Source organism: Lepisma saccharinum, chromosome 10 (genome assembly GCF_977018435.1).
Source record: "Lepisma saccharinum chromosome 10, izLepSacc3.1, whole genome shotgun sequence".
Lineage (NCBI taxonomy): Eukaryota > Metazoa > Arthropoda > Insecta > Zygentoma > Lepismatidae > Lepisma > Lepisma saccharinum.
In genome coordinates this window covers 30,723,514-30,740,794 of record NC_139238.1, presented here as the reverse complement: position 1 = coordinate 30,740,794, position 17,281 = coordinate 30,723,514, and the positions used below count along the sequence as shown (strand labels likewise).

Below are 17,281 nucleotides of genomic sequence, written 5' to 3'. Positions count from 1 at the left end.
GAATTTATGTTTAAAGTCCAATTTATGCACAGATAGGCTAATCGGGACTGGACCTATAGTTTAAAGTTGGATCCAAACCACTGTGAAATTTGCCTCCACCAGGTATCAAACCCGGGACTCGATTATTACAAGGCGACGACATTACCACTACGCCATCGGGGAGGCCCTGGAAATATTTAATAGAGTATGGTCGTCATCATAATAATCACTTATTAAACTGGCAGCTTTACAACTGTACTAATTTCGCCAGCCATATGTAAAATCAGGATAATACCCAAGGTGCAAACACACAGGCAGGCCCACTAGGTTCATTTTGTGTAAATGAATCTTCCTGTGACGTAGTTGGAACCCTCACAAATTGCACAACGTGAAAGTCTTTAATTACTCTCTTTAACAACAAAGGAATGAATGAATGAAATATTTTTTTTCGGTGTATCGGCTCATATGGTCATTTTGCACCCTTCAAAGTGTACGAGAAAAAAATCCTCTTATCTAAAAACCCTTGCCCTAAAGTTAAGAAGGGGTTGTAAGGAGATGTAAGGATGTAAAGGAGCGTACACAGGACATACAGAACACAGAATGGTTAGCAGAGACTAGAAACCTCCCCAGAAACAGTGTATGACGTTTTTCAAGCACACTAGGCGTAATACACAAATATTACACGTCACATTGCTTCGGTAAAACACAAACGAAACCAAGGGCGCCGACTTTCCAAAATTTCTGTGGGTGCACAATGGCGCTTAGATTTGTAATTATCAAGTATTGTATACTTTAAACAACTTACATGCACAATGATTGCAAGAGACAATGATATTATCAACACGTTACTAAAAGAAAATACCACATTCATACAAATTAAAATGAAAAAATCTTCATAAATGCAAATAATTTTAATTGTATTGCAGAAAGAACTATGCAAGGATTTTGTTGTGAAGAGAAACTACAAAATGACTAACTTTATGTACCAAATAATAATAATAATCATGACATGTTAACTTTCAATATAAAACACATTCCTTCTTACGTCATTTGCACTTATGAATTTGTTTGCAATTTTGTTAATATCAATATTTTTAGTTATTTCTTTATGAACATGCAAAATTGCCAAATCATTCAATCTTTTTTTGGGTCATTGGTGACCGCAAAAACGTTTTCCATCGTCTAAGTACTAAAAATGACCTCTCAGAGGTACAAGAAGTAACAGGTATAGTTAAAATCACCCGTACAAACTTCACAAATTCTGTGGGCATTTCACGCATGGGACCACTGTTTTCTCTACTTAAAATATTTGTAATGTCTGACAAGTTGGCAACTTTTTCTTTGTTCGTTCTGCACATCTAGAAACATGTCCCTGTACAATGTTAGCTTGTCTTTATCAAAGTCTGTCCCATAGAACTGCAGAATTCGATCAGCACCAATTTGACCGATAGCAAAAGCTTCAAGTTGTGAAATAAGTTCCAAAATCTTTGTTTGAAATCTACGATTTAGCGAATCCACAGCCACATCAATTATTTCAAAAAATATTTGTCTGTACATTTCCTCCGGCGTTTGATACGTATGAGGATCACTACCTTCGTCGTAGCGTTTTGGCATCTTCGTTTTTCTAGGCAAAACTGGTTCATCAATGTTCAATTCAACTATCAAATCAACTATTGAGGTAGTCGGTCACAATCGGCTTCCTTGTGTTTGGGATTATTCTTTATTAGTGCTCAATATCGGCAAGTAGTTATTTTAAAACAATTGTTGAAGAATGGAGTGGGCGTATTGTAGTGTGTCACTTGTAAGGAAACATCAAAGCAAGCCGAAAAGACGGGATTCTATTCACAATACAATATACTTCCATAGTTATTGTGAGGACTGCCTTTGACTTGGCCAGAGACAGGCAAGGAAGGGGGGAATGTGTTGCTTGGTTGCCTTTGCACAAACACATTTGAAACAATTATGTTTTAGAGGTTAGACATTTTAACTTCCATCTCAATGTTTTAATTGCTTATTATTTTTTGATAATGGCAAGTGAGAAATATTTATTTTATTTTGTTTTTATGAAATTAAAAATCTTGTGGGTGCGGCGCACCCACAAGATTGTTTATGTGGGTGCTCGAGCCCGGAGCACCCACGTAGTCGGCGCGCATGAACGAAACCTGGGATAAAGAAATAAGAAACTACTTACAATTTTTCGATTTCAGGCTTCAGCCATCTTATTTTAGTAGTGCCCATGATAATTTTTTACCTCATTCTTTATTGATATTTTTTCTTTCCAGAATCGAATATAAGTTGACATAATTTCTACAAAGTTTTATATTAACAAATTTGTATAGTTTTTTACAATATTGTCTGATTTTAACATATTATTGAATAATTTGAAATAAAATAGGTTTAAAAACAATTCGCTACTGTGTTGGGATATGGTTTGCTATGGTGAACAATAGATGGCTCTAGACTTATGACTATTTTTCTAACATTTTTCTTTATTATTTCTGAATGTTTTACTGTGGTGGAAATGACTTGATATCTTGATCTTTTTTAATGGAATTTAGAATTTTATTTGAAATTGAGAAGATAAACCATATGTAGGAAGATAACAAAGTTTAATTTCTAATTTTCATAAAGAAAAATGTATGTAATTTCCTTTTATAGAAGTAATAAGCAAGTTAATTCTTTTGCCAAATGGCAATAACATGCAAATGATATTGATATAAGTGTAAGAGGCCAGCTTCTCTAAAAGCTTCTGTTAATGCATTACGAGATAAATTCAATAAACTTATGGATACGAGTGAAATTATTTTCATCTAATTGTTCCAATTAAAATATTGTTCTCCTTCGGAAAATCAAAGTTCACCAAGTGACGTCATAATCGTGTTCGTTGCATACACCCGATGGACCCACCTTGTGTGTTCCACCTTGTACAAGAAACATATTCAATAATTGCAAAAATTAATTTATTCGTCTTTGAACTTTGCAGAGAGAGAACTTCGTGTTACAATGGGAGCAGCTCGTCGAAAGGGAATTTTTCAAAAACGCTTTTGGCCATTCTTTCGTAAAAGGAGGCGCATTCCTTTTCCAGAGAAGGTTTCACTTCTTCCAGCAGCTGCTGCCAATTCTGGTTCAGGAATGTGTTTACCGTCTCGCCTGAAAATAAATTAACGTTTAGCATTCTTAACATTTTTGCATTAATAGGGAGCGTGGAGCCAAATTAATTTGACAGGATAAATTAGGTGTATTAGTTAATAACAAGAAAGAATTTTTGATATGAAATAAAACGTTGGATGATTATAAAGCTCGAATTCGTGAAAAAAGAAGTAATGTATTATTAAAATTATTTGCCAACTTCCCTCATACGATATCACAAACTCCGTTGAAGTAACAGAAGCTGTGTCACAGATTATACATACATACATACATACATACATACATATCTATATCACAAATGCCTTTCATAATATTTATTGAGAACAAAGTGAAACACGTCTAAATTTTGAAATTACCACATCCTTTTACAAGAGCTGAGGATGTACAGTGAGATAGTACATAAGTATTACCAAGCAAATTGTCCATCGCCATGTTTACTCCCGCAGTTGTACACAATGAGAGCTTCAAACGTGAGACAAAACACCAGCATAAGTAAAAATACATGCCTAAAAGTCGTGGGATGCAAGATAAAAATTAATGCAAACAGTCAGGAACAATTTGCCGAGTAATACTTGTGCATCATACTGTACAGAGTATTAGGCACATGACCCTACAGAGGTTCCACCTCCAGAACTGCGTTAGCCTGAAGGAAATATGCATGCACACTACGTGGAAGACAATTTGAAAGTCTCGTCCCTGCCCCGTACACAAGTTGATTGCTTGATTCAATTGAATTGTCTGAAGTCCACGTTATGCACAGAAAGGCTAATCGGGATTGGACCTACAGTTTAAAGTGGGATCCGCGAACCACTGTGCCATGTGCCTCTACCAGGGATCGAATCCGGTACCCCTTGATTACGAGGTGACGACGTTACCATTACACCATTGGGGAGGCGCATACACAACTTGAATTACTCAAATCAAGATTCTGAGGTAATGGGGTGGACACACCCAAATGCTCTTCTAGTATAGCCGGAGCTGCATTTTGCAGACTAACGAGGCTCTGCTGTCTGGACTCACAACCACTAAAATCCTCCGTTATGTTTATTTCTGAATAACTATAAATATTTTGTGTACTGTTTTTGTTTCAGGCTAAAGTTTGCCTTTAAAAAATGGAGACCTCTTAATTGCGCAAGATTTGTGAGGAAAAACTGGACATTGGACAAGTGGTTATTAAGATTTCGCACATTGTGTAAATAAAGCCAAGCACAGCTGTGGAAGTGATGTGTTGCAGTTGCTCAAATAAGTGTTCACGTTGCATGTTGGAAACTATTTAGAGATGAGAATAACTTAATAAAGAGACAACAGACCACAGGTGAAGATTTACCACGGAAAACTGTTCGTTTAAATGAAGGCCTAGTGTCACCCACTGCTTGTTTTATGATAGCTTTGTGAACCTTTCTTCTGAACATAGACCTAAATTAGATCACGTAAGAGTAATAAAGTCAGAGTTAGTTGAAACCATAAGAAGTGCTGTGAAGGCCGCTATGATGAATGGTCGTTAAGGTGAGAGGCTGCTTGGGATATTATGTTGGATTGCGTCTACCATCACCAATGTTTGAAATGGGAAAAGGGTTCTTCCAACAAGTCTTAGAACAAAGGCCTGTACTTAGGTGGAACGGGATGATGAAGATCAACTGCTCGGAGACCAATTTTCCAAAATGGATGAATACCTTGAAGAGACTTTGAGCTCGGCCTACCAGGCACATGAAGAGAAAAGTTGGAAGGCAGATTGAAGTATTTTGCGACAGACCAAGGAAATTCTTCAAAGTTATTGTACTTTGTGCTGCACAAGAAGCAAACTATTATAATCAGAAGAGCTATAAAGTCCCTCGACTCTTCTACAGTAGAAGTGTATCCATCTCCAAGTGACATTACCGAAGAAAGTGATTTGGATTATATTCCTAACACTAAAATTGCTGTTATCAAAGTTATTTGTGTTGCAATTGCCATTATGCAAGGTATCCATCCTAGGGCATTACCATGTCCACTCCAGATCGGTTTGTCCGATCGGCTGTACAACTTTAGATCAATATACCAGTGGCGTATGCTGAGTCCAAGAATTACCCTGTTTTGGGTTTCTGATTGCAAATCATTCAAAACTAACTAACTCACTCTCTAGCCTTCTTAAACCAGAAGGTTTATGGCTGCAGCAACACAAGCCTTCCATCTGTCCCTAGCCTTGGCAAGATCTGTCCAATCTGTTCTATACTTTCCGATTTCCTTTAGGTCCACCTCAACGTTATTTCTCCATCTTCGTCTTGGCCTTCCTACAGGTCTCTTACCATCAGGTTTCCAAACAAGAATCCTGAAAACTCTTCTTTCTTGTCCCTTTCGTGCCACATGGGCTGCCACCTAAGTCTTCTTTATTATTTTTTTATCACTAGTCTGGTGAACTATACTTTGTTCATACTAATAACAAATTAATAGACTCACCTTGGTCTCAGAAGAAAAGTATTTGTAACCTAATCAGTCAAACAAGATTCCTCCAAAGCACATGGTCACTCACTGTATCTTAAATTGTGATGCCATATGAAGACAAATAATATCCTTGCCTTCCAAACTCGAATTACAATTTGACCTTGTTGATGACATAGGATCTAGGGAGAAAGGCGTATTAGCATTCATTCCATTATATTGTTTATTGATTTTCGTTTCTATGGTATTATGAATTATCATACTTATTTTATACAAAAAAAATTACTTCATAAATTAAAAATAACATTGATTGATTTAAATTTTTTAGGGTGCGTCGGCACGTATGGTCATTTTGCACCCTACGGGGAAATAGCTCCTTATCTACAATTCTTACCTAAGAGTTAAAAAAGGGGTGTACAAAGCCCCTTGAGAAGGGTTAAAAGGGCAAGGTTGCAAGAGAACCTGCACGGGACAAACACAACACATTAAAAAGGTAAGAATCAATTAAACACGTCCTCACAGACAGTGGAAGAGATCAGCTATTCTCAAAAAGCTAAAATAGTTTGTTGAAACATTGTTGTTTTCTTCAAACATGGATGATGAACAGTTGGGAAGATAAAAAGTTTGACTGAAGCCCCGTTTCCATTACCACAAATTTGCCGCGCAACATGACGCGGAAATGGAAACAGCCTGCAGCAAGTTGCTGGGGCAGGGGCATGCGCACTAGAGTAGAAACAGACGACGCGATTGCAAGACTGTCCTGTTTTTCGTAATCTCTGGTCCAACAAGATTTAATAACAATTCAAAATCACTTGCAGTCATTCTTACAAAGTTTTCGTATCCACTTTGAAGACGTAAGTCTCTCATCAACGAGTTATACGCTCCTTCCGAATTTCTTTTTGCTAGAAAACTTCTAATCCGCCATCTAGGTCGCTTTCGCCTCTTTTTTAGAAATTCATGGTACGCGCCTGCCATAACCACAAAACCCGCCATAGCTGTGTTGTCCATTTTTACACAAGTTAAATCGCCACCAAATTATTACAATACAAGAGAAGAAACACTGACTACTCTAAAGCACTGCACAACGCAACACTGCGGTCCTGCACTCCAGTGTTGTTGCGGGCATATTTTGTAGAAGTACAATAGTTTTGAATTAGAAACAGTGCACTAAATGACGCGCAACATGCGCCGGCGCATGTTGCGCGTCATAAGTCTGGAACTTGTCAGAATGGAAACGTAGCTTGAGGTAAGCACAAACGGCACATTCAATAAGAATATGTTGAACACTTAAAATTACATTACAAACATGGCACATTGGAGGGTCGAGCCCTTGCAGCAAGTGCCCATATGTGAGAAGGCTGTGTCCGATTCGAAGCCGAGTTAAGATGACTTCTTCTCGGCGAGAGGGACGGGACGAGGAACGCCAAGCGCCAGCGGTGGGCTTGATTGCGCGAAGCTTGTTCCCCCCTTACCTCATCCCACTCTGTCTGCTATGTCTCAAGAAGGGAACAGCGATAAACATTCTGCAGGTCCCTAGTTGGCAGAAGGTGGACGAGAACGTCGCCTTAACATTTGGGAAGGAAATGCACTTAATCTTTAATATGCCATGCCATGCTAATGACAAATTACATGGATATAGTTTCTTATGTCTTATTTTTGATCATTTTTTCATTATAATTGGTGACATTAAATAGTTTATATCTAGAACAAGGATTGTTTTAGAATTGCTCCACAAGCTAAGTAACTGTTGTTACGGAGGTGTGACTTTACATTGTCCCCTAATTGAATTGGTGTTTTAGGTCCACTTTATGCACAGTAAGGCTAATCGGGACAGAACCTACGGTATAAAGTGGCATCCGAACCACTATTTGCCTGGACCGGGTATTGAACCCGGGACCCTTTAATTACAAGGATTGTCCAATAAGCGTAAAACCACCTGTGTACCTTAGTCTAGTGAATAGTCCCATATTTACTGCTGTTACTAGAATTTCCTTAGTAACATTACACTATGCAGCCTAAAGTCACCGGACACCTAAGTGAACTTGGCGGTAGTGTCACTGGAGCTGTTTTTCCTGGTTTTCTCAGGGCCATTAGTTTTGGTCAATGGCAACATGAACAATGGTGTTTATGAGGAAAATTTAGACAATAGCATGCTGCCCACACTGTGGCAACAGTTTGGAATGTGCTCCTTTCCTCTATCAGCGCGATAATGCCCCTGTCCATAAAGCAGGGTCCATTTCATCGTGGTTGGAGGACAATCAGGTGGATGTACTTAGCTGGCCCGCTCAAAGCCCCGACTGGAACCCCATAGAACATCTTTGGGATGAACTGGAGCGTCGCTTGCGTGTCAGACCCTCTCGACCGAAAACCACCCAGGAACTATTCACGAGGCTACAGGACGAATGGAAAAAAAAATCCACCAGAACTTAGTGGAAGGCCTGCCTGCTCCGAAGAGTAAATGCTGTAATAATAGCGAAGGGAGGCCCGACATCTTATTAGTCACCTGGCTGGTGTCTTTGGAATGAACAGCACTGGCTGTCCGGTGACTTCAGGCTACATAGTGTATGTGGAAAATTGTAAATAACAAATACCCCTGGTCGATGTCCACGACATTTGCGGTGAAATAGAAAACTTTCTTTCAGTGAACAATTGAGTAGCAACGTGTCATTGGTCTCCAAGGGTTCGGAACGACCTTTGAGACAAGACTGACATAGTGCCAAGTGTCAAGTCTATCATGGCACCTTCTCTCATTGGTGGATTTAGCGGGAGGGACACGTGGGCAGGCGCCCCTCCCAAAAGGGATGATTATGTATAATTAAGGTAAAGTACTCTCCCCATTTATTTATTTCACTTTCACTTTCCCTCTCCCCTCCTTCCCTTTGTTTCTCTTTTCACTCTCTCCTTTATTTGTCTGCTTCCTTTCTTTGCGTCACTTTACTTTTCTCCTTCCTCCCTCTCTAAGCCAAGCGTCAGGTTAATCTTGCAGCAGGTTTTCGCATATGTAGATCCAAACGTGCGCGCAGAATATAGTTCCACTGAGACGGGTTCTATTCCGACACAACTGCATACTTGCAAGAAAACAGTTATTTAATTTGTAAAATACAGACAAAATAATACATCCATTAGCAGGTGTGGACTTGATCGGATGCAATCACTGTGCAGACGAACTTGGATCCGCAGATTCGCCAACTGAGTTTGTATTGCGTTGAGGAATCGCTGAAGCCCAAGTGCGAGTCGAGCAAGACTGAATACGTTGCAGAGTGCGTGGAATCCGTGATACCAGTGTTGCACATCCCACTATTTTAACCCTATGTTTATTGTGATTAATAATCGTGCTATACAGCGGCGAGAATGGCTGAATGGTGGTCTCCTGTTCAGCGAGGGTTATTGTGGGCTTCATCCGAAGGGAAAAGCTCTTCAAATCAAGCAAGTTGTTTAAAATGCATAATCCTCCTTACGGAAACAAGATCAAAGTAAAACAGGGCGTGAGGTGATTTGCCGTCAATGTGCGCACGAACTGTATCACGGGTGCAGAATGATTTGCGGTTTGAGTTTAGGAAGAGGAAACGATTGTTTGTTGTTTGACGACAAAAGAATCTCCGCATTATTAAAATATATCCCCGTGAGAAGAAACATGTTTATTATTTGGACCAGAAGTGCTTTAACTCGGTGAGGGGAGGGGCGGAGCGGGGTCGTACATTGATTTTTTTTATATATAACACCGTGCAAAACCACCGCCAGGGCTGAATAAACCGATGAGAAAAGAAGAGGGAAAGGGGGAGGCTTATTGTTTCGCCCACTGGCGGCAATGACGTCTTTGTTGAAGGCGCATATTTACTGTTCCGTGCAAAGAAAGGGATGGATGATTAGCAAGAAATGGACAGAACAAGATTTGAATCCTGGTTTAGTGAAGTGAATTATAAATTGAAACCAGAGTAATAGCAGCACCTGATTGTATATATCCCCAATAACAACTCATGCTTTTTTTTGCTGGTATAACTTGAAGTGCGTGTGTCTTACAGTAACAAAGGTGTTCACAAATGTATTTTTTTATAAACCAAAAACAATAATTTGTCATTAAATTCAAGAGGGCCTGTCGTTGTTTACTTATATCTTTGTTTATTTTTATTTTTGCGTGCTCGAAATAAACAAACATGCTCATGGGCGTCCGGAAGGGGGGGGCAAAGGGGGCCGTGCCCCCCCCTGGAAAATGAAAGTCAACCAAAAATTATGTATTTCACACATATAATTTCATTTTAGCCACAATACTATGTGTTAATTATTGCATTAACACCATAAATTCAAATTTAAGCAATGTTTTTTTTTAGGGAACTACACTCTTTTGGGGGGAAATGTGACTTGTTTGCCCCCCTGGGAAAAAATACCTTCCTTGTCCCTCCCTGGAAAAAATCCTGCGGACGTCCATGCACATGCTCTCATGTTTCGAAGATATTTCGCATTTATATTAAGTAATGACACATTTTATAAATAATTTATGCGCCCAAAGTACTTCTAAAATGTTATGTTTCAGGAGACAAAAAGAAACACAAATACATTCCGCTTGACATGCATGGGGGTTTTGATGTGTTGTGCGGTTGGCAATACTGTGGATTTTCTCAGTGTCTGCGATGTAAGCAGCTCGGCGGTTGAGGCAAGACTGGCAAGGAAGATTCTGAGCTCAGTTCTCGCGCGGATTGATACATAAAACCTGCTGCAAACTTAGCCTGACGCGCGGCTTAGTCTTTCTTTCTTTTTTATATCACTATTTTTTTGTCTCTTTTTCTCTATCTTTCTATCGGCATCTCCCTCATACTCTCTCTCCGTCACTTCATTTCGTCCCTCTCTCTTAAAATCTGTTTGTCTCTATCATTCTTTCTCCCTTCTCTCTCTCTCTCTCTTTCATTTGCCTGTTTCTCTCAATTTTCATTTCTGCTGATTTCTCTCTCGCTCTCTAATTTAGGTCACTCGGTCATTATTTTGGCATTGAATCTATATCGATATAAAATGTGAATTGAGACTTGAGACATTTTTCTATATTTTCAAAATGTATGTACATTCAACGGCAAAGATAATGGTAGGCAAATTGTGCACCACATTTTTCATTACTCTTTTGCCCGACCCTGTGGCCGAGTGGTTGAGTTCCGTGGAAGCCTTCAGAGAGAGCGGACGCGGAAACTAGTTGCTCCGTGAAGGTCAGTGAAAAGTTGCCTTCAGGAAACAACGAGCGGGAGTGCCGTGTGCGTGTTGCTTGTGGTGTTTGGTGCAGTTGGCTGGCGAGTAAGTAGAATTGGAGAAGTACTTTAGAATAGTAAAAAGATGAATATTATTAGACAAAATACCATCCAGATACGTTTTCCGTTCGGGGCACCGAGGCCGTCGGCGCGAGAAATTCATGACTTTATACATGGACAATTTCAACTCCACGTAGATGAGATCTTGGGAATACAAATACCTACGCATTTTCGATGTGTTTTCGTAAAATGTATCAGAGAAGCTATAATGACGCGAACATTAGAGAAATGTGGTCCGGAAACAAACTTTTGTTACGATAATGGTGAAACTGTAAAAGTGCATTTGAGTGATGCGGGGAGGGAAAGAAGAGCGGTAAGAGTGTTTAACTTACCATTAGAATTAGATGATGACTGTGTGAAAGAAAGAATGACGGAATTTGGGAAGGTGGAATGTATAAACAAAGAAACGTGGTCTGAAAACTTTAAATATCAAGTTAACAACGGGGTGAGAATAGTGAAAATGGAACTGAAAAAACCGATTCCGTCGTTCATTACAGTAAAATCTCATCAGTGCCATGTGATATACGACGGACAGCCGAGAACGTGCAGGGCGTGTGGAAAAGAAGGACACGATAGCTGGCAATGTGATAGTCGTCAGATAACAACGCTTCATGTGAATAAAAACCGAGAGAGAAATTATAGTGATATAATAGTGGAAAAGGGGAGTTCCTCGAACGCGAACAATCAGTTCCAACCAGAGAATAATCAAAACACGTCGGAAGGTCTACAAAATGTGATAAAAGAACAAATGAAAGATAAGGGGATAAAGAATGTGCCAAGTGACACCCGCCCGGTGGAAATCTTCCCACCAGTAAATACGGAGACCACAAAGGAAGAACACAACCAGAAAATCTTATCGATGGACACAAAACAACCGGGAACTTCCCACCTAGACAAACAAGAGGAAAAAGGAAGTGAAGAAATGCAGGATGACCAGATGCAGGACGAAGGGAACTCAGTTGATCTTCCTCGTATCCCAGCGGCAAAGGACAACGTCCCAAAAGAGGACAAGGGACCATCGAAAGACTGTGAGCTGGAAAGTGAATTGAATACAGAAGAAGAAAGTGACGAAAGTGCCACTTCAGTGTCAAAGTGGAAAAAATCTCAGCAGATGGGTGCAAAAAAACGGACCAAGAATACTTCGAAAGGTAGCGAGAACACAGTAGCGAAGAGGAGATCAGTGAGAGAGGTAGGAGGTATGAATAGAGTAATGAACAGAAGAAGTAAACCCTAAAAAGGGAAATTAAATTTGATATTTCATTTGTTGTTTGTATATTTTTTCAACGTTATGAGAGACGATCGGAAAGTATTATTAACTGTGTGCTACATTATTCATTTATTAATGGTGTATACCACTAGAATATCTACTATTAATATTATTGGAATCTTTTCGCCTGTAAAATGTTAGAAGAATTTGTACGGGTACACTACATAGACGTATTGTTTTTGCAGGAAGTTTGTATGTGTGACTTTCCATCAATATATGGTTACGAAGCCATAGTTAATACTGGTATCAATGGCCGTGGGACAGCAACACTTGTTAGAAACAGCCTAACCATTAATAATGTAAAAAAGTTAGTAGATGGGAGAGGCATTACCTTTCAAAGTACCAACTATACTTTTGTGAATATTTATGCCCCATCAGGCAATCAAAATAGACAGTCACGTGAACAATTTTATAATCAGGACATTTTATATTTGCTACCGTTAAATGAATCTAAAATAATACTTGGGGGTGACTTTAATCAGGTATTGAATCCCAGCGATTGTTTAGGAGCTTATCAAAAGAGTCCAGCCCTTGCAACATTAATTGAAGAATTGCATTTGAAAGATAATTGGTTACAGAAGAGACAGGAAATAATATTTACATATTTTAATAATAAATCTGGATCGAGAATCGATATACAAATACAGATCAAATAAAAAATATAACATCCATAGAAGCATTGCCAGCGCCCTTTACTGATCATATGGCAGTAAAAATGGCAATTAACCTGGAAGAAACAAAACTAGTCAGGGGTCCTTCATATTGGAAGCTAAATATCGTATACAGTTATTAGAGCTTCCACATATCAAAGAAATATTTGCACAAAAATGGGTCGAATGGTGTAAACAACAAAAGCATTACAGTAATCATAATGACTGGTGGGTTCGATATGTAAAACCAAAATTAAAAACTTTTTTCTGCTGGTATGGAAAAGAAAATGCAAAAGACAGAAACGGATTGATCAACTTTTATTACCAGTGTTTACACGAGGCATGTCAAGGGAGAGATGTCACCAAAAATTACCAAGCCATACAGCAGTATAAAACCAAAATCTTAACACTCCAGAGGCAACAAATGGAAGGCATAACAATAAGAACCAATTCCAAGAATTTAATTCAAGATGAAAGAACTTCGATGTATCACTATGTACAGATGCAAAAACAACAAAAAACACTCATGATAAACAATCTTGTGGGTTCAGGTGGAGAATAGCATGTGAGTCAGCCAGGAATCATGCAAACATTTTATGACTATTATGGGGAGCTTTATCAGACCGGGGAGGGGGAATCAGAAGCAAGAGAGACAATATTGAATTCTTTAACTAATGGTTTGCAAGAAGAGGATAGACAACTTTTAGATGCTGAAGTAACAATAGTAGAAGTATATGAAGCGTTACAAACATGCAACCTTAAAGGAGCACCAAGAAAAGATGGTATTGGTTACAAGTTTTATTTGCAGTTTCTTGAGATTATAAAATATGAACTAATCAAAATCATACAAGATGCCTTTAAAAATGGAAAAGTTTTACAAAATGAAGGCATCATCATATTGATACCGAAAAAACCACACGCAAAACAAGTAGACGACTACAGACCAATAACATTACTAAATTGTGACTATAAAATAATGGCAAAGATCTTAGCAAATAGGTTAAAGTTAATTTTAGCACTCAGCGAGAAACAAACATGCATTGGCAAAAAGCATAACATATTCAGTGCAGTTGGAGTGATTCGCGATATGATATCCTATTATCTGGTGCAGAAAGTTGATGCATGTTTGCTTGCTTTTGATTTCAAAAAGGCGTTTGATTTAGTGTCACATGACTACCTGTTTGAGGTGCTAAAGGCATATAGATTCAGTGATAAATTTATTAATATTTTGAAAGGTTTCTATCAACAGGCAACATCTCGGATAATGGTCAATGGATTCCTGTCGTCCCCAATAAATATAACAAGATCAATTCGGCAAGGATGTCCACTAAGTATGCTCTTGTTTGCTTTAACCCTGGATCCTTTGCTGTAATATATCAGGAAAACTACTCCCGACGCGATACACGCCTTTAAGGAAAACCAAGTGTTTGCTTTTGCAGATGATTTATCCGCTTGTATCACCACAAACGAGCAAATGGAAAAAATGATGGCAGCGATACATATATACTGCCGTGCTAGTGGGGCCAAAATAAATATGGAAAAATCAAAGGCGCTACCCTTTGGCACATGGGATCAAAAATATCCAGATATAGGGATACCATATGTACAGGAAATTAAAATATTAGGAATAATTTTTCACAGGGACGAGGAACAAATGTTAGAATCCAATTGGCAAAAGATAGCGAGAGACATTCGCATAAAATGTAAAATGCGAAGCAGACAGTTGAACATGATACAACGAGTGTGGTTTTTGCAAACATATATGTTTAGTAAATTAAACTATACGGCCCAAGTGATCCCAATCAATCAAAAATACCTCAGAATAATGAATTCAGCAATTGGTTGGTTTATGTGGTATGGACATTTTTTTCGAATACCACTATCCAATCTATGGCAAATGAAACAAAAAGGAGAATTGGAGCTCACAAATATTGAGATCAAATGCAAATCCCTATTCCTGGCAAGATCCTATACGCTCTATGGCATTAAAGATTCCATTACATCATTATGGATACAGTTATGGACGGAGGAATTTCCACCCCAAAATCCGCCAGATCTACGCAGATTGCAAAACGGACCGATATATCTACGAAGTTTGATGCAAGAATTCAGTTATGTGGCGCTTCCGCCAAAAGGTGAAGATGTAAAACTCTCTCAATACTTATATACACTGTTTCACAAACAGTTGCAGATACCGACTCACCGCATTGAAAAACATTTTCCCAATAACAGATGGCAAAATATTTGGAAAAATTTAAATAAGAAATTTCTGGATACATCAGTGTATAGTAAAAAAAAAAAAGTAAAGTGCTCCCCTGTGCATAGCACGACGCCATGAAGGCGTATAGGGTTTGGTACAATGTAATACATGATATTATACCAACTAATGAACGCTTACATAATATCAAGAGACAAACAACTAATAAATGCCACATATGTGGAGAGATAGACACCACTGAGCATAGAATAGTAACATGTAATGGAGTACAGGGAATTTGGAAATGCCTAAGGACATATCTGGGACAAATATGTCGAACAGCACCCCAATACTTTCATCCGTTGATGTGTACAAGACCAGATTTCAAATATTTTCCAGAAAAGAAAAACAATGCAGTAATTTGGTTAATAGCTAATACAATATATTATGTATTTTGTAAAAAGTATGAGAGCAATAGCATTTTGTTCACACAGTATTTAAAAAGAACTAGATGGAAATTGTTACAATATCCAAAAATGTATGAGTATTTTGGAAACTACCTCAGTGTTGTTTAGAAAACAATAATTATGTACTTGTGGTGTGAAAGTGTAAACAGGTATTTAATATATGAAGAAATGTATATTTATATTACAGGTACAAATGCATATTTACACCAAAAACAAAAAAAAAGTGGTTAGCACATCGCGCTGCGACGCCAAGGGTCCCGGGTTCAAATCCCGCTCGGGCTTGGTTGTTTGTGAATGTCCATTCATCAATTTCATCACTCATCCCCATCTTCGCAAATTAGCCAAGAGGCACAAAACGCGAAGTAAAATAAACTAAATCAATAAATCAATAAATCAATCAATTCATTACTCTTTTATTCTACATCCTGTGTTGTTTTAAGGAATGAAACTATATTCGCTCTAAGTCGGCATTACCCTCTGCTTATTGACATCATTATTTCAATTACTTATCATCGCATTGTGTAATACAGACCGAATGAAAATGGTGGTGGACAAGTCGCTTACTGTTTCCTTTGCCGTTGGGTGTACGTAATTGCAACGAACAAAGAATGACCTAGCAATCCTTTTCCAGAGAGTTAAATAACAAAACTAAGTAGAACAAATACATTGATCACAAGCCCGTACACACGATTCTTTTATGGCTGTGTGAGAAAGATATATATATATATATATATATATATATATTACAAAATAGTTCAAATAGCCCTGTGTTCCGCAAATTAACAATGTTTTCAAATTTATAAATTAAATGTTCCGTATTAGTAATTTTTATATTTAATAAAACACATGTCTAAATGTGAGTTAACAAAAAAGAATAACAAAGCAAAATTTTCGCATCACGACTGAAGTTCGAAGAAAGTTGGGACATGGATTAAGAGTAACGGAATGTTCTGACTAAATCGGTGAATCGGACGTCTGGTAGCCCTGCATCAAAAACAAAAACTCGCCAATATTGCAGACTGGACCTGGTTACAACCCAGAAGTGTCCGTGACTGTACTATGGTGATCATTCTCTGAAAGTCCAGCCACAATTAGTTAATAACACATAAATTGCATTTACAATGATGTCTATTGTCTAGAAAAATCTGCAATTTTTTTAGCATTAGTTTCAGTTTAAGTCAGTAGATGGAAGAACTAATATTTTATGTAAATTTGACTCAAGTAGAGCAAATTTTCTTCGATTTGTATATCTCATTGGGATAAATTTTATTGTAGGAACTAGATTTTCCGTTAATTTTGCACATTTGCATATTTTGAAACTGTTCCTTACATGTTTTACATTTGCAAGCAAGTCTCTTGTCCCTGTCACATCGATAAATATTAATTAATAACATTTCCTTCTCTGCAGATTTATTTCTGTTTTATTACTGTTTTATCCATATTTTTGAAGGGAGCTAAAAGTAGTAATCTTACTGACAGAGCTCTTAGAATTCAACTTATCAATGTAACCGAAATAAGTGTTACAGATCATAATCTGTAAACTAACTATGCAACACACTGATATTCCTAAACATACTATTACAATAATCCTAAATGACTTAATAATAATGTTATCGTACTCACGCCGTTACAAGTCAACATTTCTTGCGACACTTAATATTTTTTAATTTAAAGCTGTTGATTATTATTGATTTAAGCTAAACTATGGCAACGATGTTCAAACAATTCATTGTTACCAGGTTTACCTCGATGATCATTGTTGCAAATGTAATTGTTGGAATTTCAATTCCTATTTCTTCCAGTCATTTTCAAAGTTTCTTAGTTGTGTTTTATTCGCATACAGGCTAATCGGGAATGGGACT

General features: G+C 37.9%; 1 protein-coding gene across 1 annotated transcript in view; it reads right to left on the bottom strand.

Annotated features, from left to right (window-relative positions):
- Positions 1–2,701: 2,701 nt before the first annotated feature.
- The window catches only part of LOC145994299 (protein takeout-like), a 40,045-nt gene continuing 25,465 nt past the window's right edge, over positions 2,702–17,281 (bottom strand). The window contains exon 6 of the mRNA XM_083130402.1: positions 2,702–3,129. Coding sequence (XP_082986528.1) covers positions 2,978–3,129 — 152 coding nt within the window. The 3' untranslated portion in view covers positions 2,702–2,977. The remainder of the gene's footprint in view (positions 3,130–17,281) is intronic.